Below are 12457 nucleotides of genomic sequence, written 5' to 3' on the forward strand. Positions count from 1 at the left end.
TAAAGATGAACACAATTTGTGACAGCATAATCTTTTCATTTATTGAACGGAAGAGCATAGTTATGCACCTAATTTATTTCTTTTATTTAACCTATATTTAACTAGAACATTCTCATTTACAATAACGACCTGGCCAAGAGGCATAACATCGCAATAGTGAACAGGACAACACAAAATAACACAAAACATTTATAAAACACACTATACAGAGGAAATATTTACAGTGGGAGCAGAAAAGTTCAACACAGCAGACTTAATGATCAGCAGGTACATTGATCAGATAGCAGCTCAGTTAATATGTTTTTGAACCAGTGTGGTGGGATGAATGTGGCAAGTTTGAGGGTCTTTTGCAGCTCGCTCCAGTCGTTGGCGGCGGAAAAATGGAATGAATGATGGCTAAAGGAAGTGCGGGCTTTGGGAATGACATTTAATGACATCACATTTAATTGTGTTACAGTGGATTCAAATGTATTTAATAGTAATTTTTTGTAAAGAATCTACACAAAATACTAACGTCGAAGTGGAAGATATATTTTTTTTTACCGATTAATACAAATGTAATAAAAATATAGTCGTTGCATAGTTACACTGAACAAAAATATAAACGCAACATATAAAGTGTTGGTCCCATGTTTCATGAGCTGAAATAAAAGATCCCAGAAATGTTCCATACACACAAAAAGCGTATTTCTCTCAAATTTTGTGCACAAATTTGTTTACATCCCTGTTAGTGAGCATTTCTCCTTTTCCAAGATAATCCATCCACCTGACAGGTGTGGCATATCAAGAAGCTGATCATTGCACAGGTGCACCTTGTGCTGGGAACAATAAAATGCCACTCTAAAATGTGCAGTTTTGTCACACAACAATGCCACAGATGTCTCAAGTTTTGAGGGCGCGTGCAATTGGCATGCTGACTGCAGGAATGTCCACCAGAGAATTCAATGTTTATTTCTCTACCATAAACCGAATTTGGCAGTACGTCCAACCGGAATCACAATCACAGACCACATGTATGGTGTCGTGTGGGTGAGTGGTTTGCTGATGTCAACATTGTGAACAGAGTGCCCCATGGTGGCGGTGGGGTTATGGTATGGGCAGGCATAAGCTATGGACAACGAACACAATTTCATTTTATCGATGGCAGTTTGAATACACAGAGATACCGGGATGAGATCCTGAGGCCCATTGTCGTGCCATTCATCCGCCACCATCACCTCATGTTTCAGCATGATAATGCACGGCCCCATGTCGCAAGGGTCTGTACACAATTCCTGGAAGCTGAAAATGTCCCAGTTCTTCCATGGCCTGCATACTCACCAGACATGTCACCCATTGAGCATGTTTAGGATACTCTGGTTCGACGTGTACGACAGCGTGTTCCAGTTCCCGCCAATATAAATATAATCCAGCAACTTTGCACAGCCATTGAAAAGTGGGACAACATACATTCCACAGGCCACAATCAACAGCCTGATCAACTCTATGCGAAGGAGATGTGTCGTGCTGTATGAGGCAAATGGTGGTCACACCAGATACTGACTGGTTTTCTGATCCACGTCAATACCCGTTTTTAAAAAGGTATCCGTGACCAACAGATGCATATCTGTATTCCCAGTCATGTGAAAATCATAGATTTGGGCCTAATGAATTTATTTAAACAGACTGATTTCCTTATATGAACTGTAACTCAGTAAAATCTTTGAAAATGTTGTGTTTATATTTTTGTTCAGTATATTTAGCCCCTTTGTTTAGCCAAGCCTAAATTATTTCAGGAGTAAAATGTGACTTAACAAATCACATAACTTACATGGACTCACTCTGTGTGAAATAATAGGGGTTGACATGATTTTTGGATGACTAACCCTTCCTCTGTCCCCAATACATACAACATCTGTAAGGTCCCTCAGTCAAGTATTGAATTTTAGGCACAGATTCAACTACAAAGACCAGGGAGCTTTTCGAAAGCTTCATAAAGAATTGCAGTGATTGGTAGATGGGTAACTATAAAAAATCAGACAGTGAATATATCTTTAAGCATGGTGTAGTTAATAATTATGCTGTGGATTATACATTACACCACCCAGACACATTAAATATCCAGTCGTCCTTCTGAACTGAGCTGCAGGACATGAATGAAACTGCTCAGGGATGTTACCATGAGGCTATTGGGGATTTTAAAACCGTTCCAGAGTTCAATGGCTGTGATGGGAGAAAACTAAGGATAGATCAAAAACATTGTAGTGACTTCACAATAATTACCTAAATGACAGAGTGAAAATAAGAATACAAATATACAGAATATTCCAAAACATGCATCTTGTATGCAACAAGGCACTAAAGTAATACTGCAAAAAATAACACGGCAAATGAATACACTTTTTGGCCTAAATGCAAAGCCTTATGTTTGGAGCAAATCTGATACAACCCATCACGGAGTAACTGCCTCATTATTTTCAAGCATGGTGGTATGCTTGACATCGACAAATACTGGGGAGTTTTTCAGTATGAAAAGAAACAGGATGGAGCTAAGCACAGGCAAAACCCTGGAGGAAAACCTGCTTCAGTATGCTTTACACCAGACACTGGGAGAGGAATTCACCTTTCAGCAGGACAATAACCTACAACACAAGGCCACATCTACACTGGTGTTGCTTACCAAGAAAAGAGTGAATGTAAGCCAAGTTACAGTTTTGACTTAAATCTGCATGGAAATCTATGGCAAGACCTGAAAATGGATGTATAGCCATGATCCCCAACATCTTGACAGAGCTTGAAGAATTTTGAAAAGAATAATGGGCAAATATTGCACAATTCAGGTGTGCAAAGCTCTTAGAGACTCACCCAAGAAGACTCACAGCTAGCTGTAATTGCTGCCAAAGGTGTTTCTAACATGTATTGACTCAGGGAGCTGAATACTTTGACATTCGAGTATTTTGTGTAGATTGTTGACAAAAAGTCCATTTTAATCCAACTTTGTAACACAATCAAATGTGAAGAAATCCAAGGGGTCTGAATACTTTTGCAAGGCCCTGTATCTACCAGAGCGCAGGATGCTATTGGTAGTGGAGATGTTGAGGAGTGAGGGGGGACTTGCCTATGAGGGACTTGTAAATAAATTGTTACCAGTGGGTCTGGTATCGTGTATGTAATGAGGGCCAGTTGACCAGCATGTAAAGGTCACAGTGATGAGTGTTGAAGGGGGCACTGGTAACAACCCACTGGGCACACACTGGTTAAATCAACGTTGTTTCCACGTCATTTCAATTAAATTACGTTGAACCAATGTGGAATAGACGTTGAATTGATGTCTGTGCCCAGTGGGAAAGCGGTTAGCAGTGTGGTAAATGGCGTCTAGTTTATTGAGGGAGGTTTTGGGGGCAAGCCTGTAAACTACATCGCCATAGTCCAGGATCGGCAGGATGGGAGAAGGATGTTTTGTTGAAGTAGAGGAAACCAAATTCTGGATTTAACTTTAGACTGAAGGTGGGTGACATGGGTATGGAATGAGAGTGATCAGTCCAGCCATATACCAAGATATTTACAAGCGTCGACATACTCCAGCTCTGACCCGTTCAGGGTGAGAATGTTAGGAGGGCAGGCAGGTCTCAGGTAAATTTTTTGGTATTGAGGAGTAGGTGAAGGTCAGATAAAGCATGCTGGATGTTGATAAGGCTATGTTGTAGGGTGGTCAGCACGGATACTTTCATTAGTGCTATTCAAATCAAATCAAATCAAATTTCATTTGCCACATGTGCCGAATACAACAGGTGTAGACATTTCCGTGAAATGCTTACTTACAGCCCTTAACCAACAATGCATTTATTTTTTTAAATAAAAAAGTAAAATAAAACAACAAAAAAGTGTTGAGAAAAAAAGTAAAATAAAATAACAGTAGGGAAGCTATATACAGGGGGGTACTGGTGCAGAGTCAATGTGCGGGGGCACCGGCTAGTTGAGGTAGTTGAGGTAATATGTACATGTGGGTAGAGTTAACGTGACTATGCATAAATAAGTATGCAGCAGTGTAGCAGCAGCGTAAAAAGATGGGGTGGGGGGGGGGGGCAGTGCAAATAGTCCAGTTAGCTGTTCAGGAGTCTTATGGCTTGGGGGTAGAAGCTGTTGAGAAGTATTAGCCTCATTAAACTGTCTATATCTGCCGTATGCATTTTCTCTCGGAAATATCCAAGCAATATGAATAGAAGTTGCCCTCAGATACAGATCTAGGACCAGCTTACCCTTCATTTTGGGGAGGAAAACGGTCAACATTCATCTGCTCCCCAGAGGCGGGCTTTGGTGGTGCTGTTCCGAGATTGGTTCCGGGTGGCGGCTGAGGAGGACTCCCTGGCCAATACAGTGTTAGTGTACCTCAGAGAGGTGAGGAAGGCTACGCCCTCGCTCCTCCCCTTCCTGGTTAACATGGCAGATGACAACGGCAACACAGCACTCCACTACAGCGTGTCCCACGCCAACTACCCCATCGTCAGCCTGCTACTGGACACAGGTAGGCACCAGTGTGTGTGTGTGTGTGTGTTTGATTTTACACAGTTATGGGGCATTATAAACTGGGTGGTTCGAGCCCTGAATGCTGATTGGCTGACAGCCGTGGTTTATCAGACCGTATATCACGGGTATGACAAAACATGTATTTTTACTGCTCTAACTACGTTGGTAACCAGTTTATAATAGCAATAAGGCACCTCGGGGGTTTGTGGTATATGGCCAATATACCACGGCTAAGGGCTGTGTCCAGGCACTCAGTGTGGCGTCGTGCTTAAGAACATCCCTTAGCCATGGTATATTGGCCATTTCCACCCCCCCTCATGCCTTATTACTTAAGTCTAAGGTAAGACAGTGAGTGAGTGTACATAAACACTTAGTGTGTATCTAAATGGTTATACATTTGTACTTCCATATCTGTTCATCCACTGATGATAGACCATTTTGCCTTATAGCCTCATAGGACAATTGAGCAAAAACACAAGTTGACATTGTGTATTGAGCATCCCAATACACCGTATGTGTTCCTAAATGTATGTGTGTGTTTGTCCTTTCCCATGCAGGTGTGTGTGAGGTGGACCTCCAGAACAAGGCAGGATACACAACGGTGATGCTGGCCTCCCTAACGGCCCCGGATGGCTCTGGGGACATGGAGGTGGTCCGCAGGCTCATGGAGCTGGGGGACGTCAACGCTCGAGCCAGCCAGGTCACGGTCACTGCCTCTATAACTGCCAAATACACACCTCATACATCCTAACACTCTTTATTGGCACATAATGTACGTATGACCAAGCATCTTAGTATTCCAAATGTATAACTGTGGGTTGTCTAAACGGTTCCATAACACAAAGCAATAGACAAGAATGGCTCCAAAAATCCACAGTGGATGTTTCAGAGTTTCATACAGCACCATGGTGGTTATAGCTATGAAACATCAAAGCAATATATAGTAAATTGGACCTGTGCAGTGCATACTTGTTTTCATGTAGGGATCTGTAAACTATAAACCATATGAATCCGCACCAAGGGCTGGTCTGTCATGCTTCTCACACAGAGGGCAATATGGCTTTAATAAACAGTGGCTTAGTGGCTCTGCTTTGGAGAGAGGATATATTGAGTTGACCTCTACAGCTCTCCCATGCTGCCTGGGTTAGGATGAATCACCTCTGTACCACTGGGAGCAGTGGGAGAAACCGGTAGCCTGGTTTCACCAGAATGAACACTGTGCTCCCAATTGTTTCAGAGCAGCATCCTGGTTTAACCAGGCTAAGGTACTGGAGCATGAATATCCTTATGTTTCTGGCATGGCTACAGAAGACTGGAGGTTATCATGCACTCTCTCCTGCTGCCTGGACCTCTGTCCTCTCATCTCTTCTCACATACAGAGAGAGCTTCAATCTTCTCCATGATTACTCAGCACAAAAATCATAATAACATGTCTTAACAGCCCCCTCGGCCGTTCTTAGGGCTGTTGCAGTGGCTGTATTACTGCCACACCGGCAGTCATGAGTCATGACCACAGTCAAATTCCACATGACCGTCACAGTAATCTCCTCTTATGCACTCTGGACACGCTTTATTAGTACCCAACTCACTAACGACCATCAGGTCCTAATGGCCTGGTACTCAGGGCTCTATTGTCCCTCTAACCACTCGGACATCAATGCAAATGCAATCAAAAATCACATCAAACACTTATCATCAAAACAGTATCGTGCTTTTAAATCTCACCTCACTGTGATTGATCAATTTGAAGAAGGAAGTTCAACAACAGGTTGAAACTGAGTGGAAAACATGGTCGTTGTGGATGTTGTGGCCTCCTGTAGCTCAGTTGGTAGAGCATGGCGCTTGCAACACCAGGGTTGTGGGTTCGATTCCCATGGGGGGCCAGTATGAAAAATGTATGCACTCACTAAAAACTGTAAGTCGCTCTGGATAAGAGCATCTGCTAAATGACAAACATTTTAAATGTTGTTTCAAAGCCTAACACAATGAAATGGACAGTGCTTTCTAAGGTGATGATTAATTCAAGCGGCATCCAATCCCTATTCGAGTGCATTCGGATGACATGTATTTTTTCCCCTGCCTCTGTTTCTGCCCATTTGATAATGGGCCATTGTAAATCCAAACTCATTTTACATATTAGTAAAGTAAATTGAGAATTGTCTGATGGGTGAAAATATGATCACTTGATGAGAGAACAGCGTGTGCAGCCTGAGGCAAAGAACAGAGCGCTACTTTCTCAAATCATCATGCAGCCCATATACTGTATGTTTTGATTTCTAAGACATTTGTATAATTCACAACTAAAGTTGCTAAATAACTCTAAATCTAGCACATAGGACCTGTTTCAATTGATCACTTTTATGCTCAACATAGCCACTTCATATGCGCACTCTCTCCAGCTAAGTTCAATTATATTATTCGAACTATAAAATCATATAATATAAAATAATGGCACGGGACTTATAAGCATATCTTGTCAGCTAAATGAACAAGCCTACAGCCTATGGCATGGAGCATAGCCAGGTAACATGCAGTAGTATCACATTTCAGGAGAAGACCCAGATACAGACAGTGTTGAAGTAACAAAAGTTTATTACAAAAACAGGGGGCAGGCAAACGACAGGTCAAGGGCAGGCAGATGTCAGTATTCCAGATCAGAGTCCGAAAGGTACAGAACGGCAGGCAGGCTCAGGGTCAGCTCAGTCAGAATGGTCAAAACCGGGAAAACTAGAAAACAGGAACTAGAGAAAGACTGGAGCAAGGGGAAAAACGCTGGTAGGCCTGACGAAACAAAATGAACTGGCCACAGACAAACAGAGAACACAGGTATAAATACACTGGGGGTAATGGGGAAGATGGGCGACAGCTGGAGGGGGGTGGAGACAATCACAAAGACAGGTGAAACAGATCAGGGTGTGACAGTAGGCCAACTCATATTCTGTTCTTCTGAAATACGTTTTCTTCATATCATATTTCTTTAGACCTGCCTAAAATAAATAATGGATTTATTGTGATGATGTAGGCTATATTATATGGATTTATTAGACTTTTTCAAATGTAGATGTTCCAAAGACGTGCATCAGCGGCTTGTATGCGTGGAGACCTGGAGATGCTAAACGTGTTTATGTTAATTAACGGTCAATTACCGCGAGACCGGAAGTCTTTTGCATGACAATAACCGGCGGATAAAATTTCATGACCGCCATAGCCCTAGCCCCGCCTGCATACTTTCTTTCTCTCTCTTTTAAACACACAGTAAAATATTATCCCATAAGACTGGCCTAAAGATGGACCATCCCACCAGGCATTTGCCACAACTGCTTTCTGGCCAGTCAGCTTCAGCTCGGCATGCTGAGATGACTCTCCTCTTGACCCTCCTCATCCCTCTCCCTGTCTCTCTCCCTCCAGGGGGGTCAGACAGCTCTGATGCTAGCAGTGAGACATGGCCGGGGCCTGATGGCGCGGCTGCTGCTACGCTGCGGGGCCGACCCCAATGTCCAGGACCGCCAGGGGGCCACGGCCCTCATGTGTGCCTGCGAGAGGGGCCACACACACGTCGCCCGGCTTCTGCTGGAGAGGGCTGAGTGTGACACCAGCCTCACAGACCAGGTGAGAACACACAAACACATGTGCATAGACACACACACGCATAGATATGTATGTGTGTAGTAGCATCTTAAACAGGTTTTGCACTGTGCAGTAGATCAGGATTTGGTAGCTGGTGCTAACAGGAAGTCTATGCCTGCAGTATCACTGGTTCTCACTGTGCCTGTTGGACAACTCAGGAAGAGAAACAGATTAACAGTGCTATGCACTTTCTCATACACACAAACACAGATATGGATACACACACACACACAATCCCCCACGCCCCTGAAGGCCCTGAGCAAGGCAGTTAACCTACTGTTCGCGGGCGCCGGTGACATGGATGTCGATTAAGGCAGCACCCGCACCGCTCTAATTCAGACACATTTCAGTTGAATGTATTCAGTTGTACAAATGACTAGGTATCCCCCTTTCCCTTTACTTTCCCTCAGTTACTAACCACGACTTCAGGAGTAGGCAATACATCAAACAACCAGACCCTTCACCATCTAGTGGACAAATATACACAATACGCCCCGGGGGAATAAGAGCGCCTCAAGTATTGCCATTATAAGATTCAATGTTAACAGGATGTCAGTCCTCTTTTCTCACTAGAATTTGCGCCTTTGCTGAAAGAGCAGCTTACGCCATTTGAAGCATTTGAAAGCCCAAATACCTTGTTTGCGTCCCAAGTGGAACCCTATTCTCTATGGGCCCTGGTCAAAAGTAGTGGACTAAATAGGGAATAGGGTGCCATTTAGGGTGCATCCCTTGACTCAGCGATTAGCTCGTCGTAGCCCAGTGAGGTTTGCCTCTACAACAGGCTTCATTCATCCACAGAGAGCTAGCAGAGCGATAGCCACGCTGTCACTCTTAGCTCACTAAATCTGTTTCCTCTCCTCTGTAGAGGAAGGGAATAGGAGAGGAATCCTCTACTCTGTCCAATTCTCCACGTAGACTAGTAGAGGACAAGAGGAAAGCTCTCACGGTTAAGGGCCTCCTGCCTTGAATTGACACTATCCTCGATGCAAAAGTGTTAATTGTATAAACTCGAATTCACTCGGGAATGTGCACTATACCGTTCTCTCTCATTTTGTTTGTATCACTGTCGTTTAGCATGGTTACATACCTTAGTAGTGTGTGCCAAACCTTTCCTCATGTACCCCCACCCATTCCACTTATTTGATGTATTCTAGTACGAGCACACCTGATTCAATTGGTTAACTAATCATCAAGCCCGTCATTAGTTGAATCAGCTGTGTTAGTACTGGGATAGATGAAGAAAAAGTGGAAACTAGCTGGAGGTACTCGAGGAGAGGTTTGGGAAACACTGCCTTCGCATAAACCAGAATGATTTAAAGTTCATACCTCAAGTGTTGACCTTCTCTGTGTTCTTCCTCATCCTCCTCTCCTCCTCTTCAAGCGTGGTCGCACGGCCCTCTCCGTGGCCCAGAAGGGGTCCTACGGTGACATCACAGCCCTCCTCCAGGCTCACCACACACACGCTGGGACATCTCTCTGAGACCTTGACCCCCCTGTTCCCCTGGATAGGTCAAAGACACAGACGCCACAGTGCAAGGAATGTCCAATTCCAAATGGCAACTTATTCCCTAATGTATATAGTGCACTTTTGACTATAACCTAGCTAGCTAAGTATATCTAAAATCTGGTAGAAATCTGTGTTGGTAGCCTACTGGCTGTCACTTGACTTCTCCGACACTCACCACTTGCTGAGCTCAGCTGGTCATGTTAGCATTTCTCACTGACTTCAAGTACTAGGCTCTGGTCAAAAGTTGTGCACTATACAGTAAAACATTTTATTTTAAGACTTGTGTGCCAGTAGAAGTGTTACTATGACAGACGTGCACGGCTCCAATCTTGGAGGGCGATATTGTCTGCTGGTTTTTGTCCTTGCCTTTTAAAATTGATCCAAGTGCCTGAGCAAATAGCAAAGTGGAGTTGTCAGCCGATCAATGACATGAATTGACCCAATAAGTTCCACAATGGGAGATTTTAAAAAAACAGACAAACTGCGGCCCTGGAGGACTGGAGCCGTCTATCCCAGGGTTATTTTCGAAAATGCATTATTACAGTATATGCTGGACAACCGATGGGTTGATTGCTCTGCTGGTACTGTATACGATTCAATGCCGTTATGCTATCCCCTGTATGGCATTAGGGGAGTGACAATGCCTTCACATCTCTTCACATGGCCTTTATTGTGTGATTGTAAGGTGGGACTTTTATTTTAATATCTATTATTCTGACCTAGCCTTACACTAGCAACTGGGAAGAGAACAATTGTGTTATCAGACTGAAAGAAATATCAAAGAAATCGAATCTAGTTGGTATTCAGGTCTGCACCACTACCCTCTGGGCATTTCATTCAGCTAGAGATAATTATTACAGTAAATATGCAGTACATTTACATTGACGCTTGTCTGGATTGAACTATTTCCCACTATCAGCAATATGTTGCATGCCAATCTCTATACTGTATGAAGTAAAATATCAGTGCGCTATCCTGGTAAAGTTTGTTTCATTATTATCACTATCCATTATAGACAAACCAGACAGTGGATATCTCTACTCATTTTTATGCATTACTCTTAAAGCTAAGCAAGATTGCTGACATGTGACAGTTTTAATAAAACGTCTGGTGTTTGCCAATGATTTTGTATTAATATGGGGGAAAAACACATTGTAACACACCGATTGTACTCTGTCTATGTAATGACATAAATGGCCAGCGGATGGCGCTACTTTTCCATACTGTTATTTACATTTTAGTCATTTAGCAGACGCTCTTATCCAGAGCGACTTACAGTTAGTGAGTGCATACATTTTCATAGTGCATGCATGCATGCAGTGAACGCTGTCCTGACTGGATGTCTTTCATCCTTAGGAGATATACAATCCCTTTGTAATATGACACACAATTGTTTTCAGCTGAGTGCTACTCATTGGTAGTAATGCATCTGGATAAGGTGAGTCCGCCCCCATGAAATGCCAAAATGCTTTTAGCATTTACAAAAGCTCCAATCCATTACTAGTATTATAATAATCATACAAGCATTCAAAGTAATCCACCTTGCGCTTACACATTGAAATTCAATGCCCGGTCAGCCATAATAGATTACATGAATTCTTGGTACTGGACCGGTAGGTCTCATTCTCTATGCTGGTGTGTGCATGTACGTGTGAGGCTTGGCTGTATGGAAAGATGGAAATTATGTGTGAGAAATAAGACTGAGGTAGAGGCAGTGTGTGTGATAGTGAAAGAGTGTGTGTGTGTGTGCGCGGTTGGCTTTATCGCCATGGCAGCAAAGCCCCACATTTCCCCAGGAGATCCCCAGGATGCCTGTTGCTGTCTCTCACACTGACCCCACGCCTGCAGTTGCATCCCATTTTACATTTTAGTCATTTAGCAGACGCTCTTATCCAGAGCGATTTACAGTTAGTGAGTGCATACATTAATTTTTTATTTTTTCATACTGGCCCCCCGTGGGAATCGAACCCACAACCCTGGCGTTGCAAACGCCATGCTCTACCAACTGAGCTACATCCCTGCCGGCCATTCCCTCCCCTACCCTGGACGACGCTGGGCCAATTGTGCGCCGCCCCATGGGTCTCCCGGTCGGCTACGACAGAGCCTGGATTCGAACCAGGATCTCTAGTGGAACAGCTAGCACTGCGATGCAGTGCCTTAGACCACTGCACCACTCGGGAGGTTATCCCCATCACACAAAGAAGAGAGTGAGTCAGCACTATACAATATCTATTACAGCCACACTATTTTCTCTCCCTCTCTCTCTCTCTCTCTCTCCCTCTCTCTCTCACACACACACACACACACACACACACACACACACACACACACACACACACACACACACATACAAAATCACACACACTTCCATCCCTGTTACAGAATCCAACAACAACTAAAATACCAAGTAAATATAAAGAGACATCCTCCCCATCCTCTCCATCCTCTCCATCCTCCCCATCCTCTCCATCCTCCCCATCCTCCCCATCCTCTCCATCTTCTCCATCCTCTCCATCCTCTCCATCCTCCCCATCCTCTCCATCCTCTCCATCCTCCCCATCCTCCCCAGCCGGTGTTCACGGGGCTCAGACTAAATGTGTCCATCTGGGCTCTAGTCTGGGGGACCAACATCTGTGATGCATCCCTGTCTGCCCAAAGCTCACCTGGGCTCCCTATGCATAATGCATCATTTCCTGTTTAAATGGGGATCATAAAGGAACTATGCTGTCAAATGCTGCCTCAAAAGTTAGCATCTTTGTGGAATGAGACAATTTTTGCTAATTAGCAACGATGTGGAGTCTGTCTGCCACTCTACTC

The 12457-nt window shown here is 43.8% G+C and overlaps 1 protein-coding gene across 3 annotated transcripts in view; it reads left to right on the forward strand.

Moving 5' to 3' along the window:
- Nucleotides 1–10761, forward strand: part of LOC311098650 (KN motif and ankyrin repeat domain-containing protein 4-like) — a 38522-nt gene extending 27761 nt beyond the window's left edge. For all 3 annotated transcript variants that reach the window (XM_084139186.1, XM_084139185.1, XM_084139187.1), the window contains exons 7-10: nucleotides 4285–4504; nucleotides 5064–5206; nucleotides 7915–8115; nucleotides 9515–10761. In XM_084139186.1, coding sequence (XP_083995312.1) covers nucleotides 4285–4504; nucleotides 5064–5206; nucleotides 7915–8115; nucleotides 9515–9613 — 663 coding nt within the window. In that variant the 3' untranslated portion in view covers nucleotides 9614–10761. The remainder of the gene's footprint in view (nucleotides 1–4284; nucleotides 4505–5063; nucleotides 5207–7914; nucleotides 8116–9514) is intronic.
- The last annotated feature ends 1696 nt before the right edge of the window (nucleotides 10762–12457 follow it).

Source organism: Coregonus lavaretus, assembly GCF_964263955.1.
Source record: "Coregonus lavaretus genome assembly, chromosome: 23".
Classification (NCBI taxonomy): Eukaryota; Metazoa; Chordata; class Actinopteri; order Salmoniformes; family Salmonidae; genus Coregonus; species Coregonus lavaretus.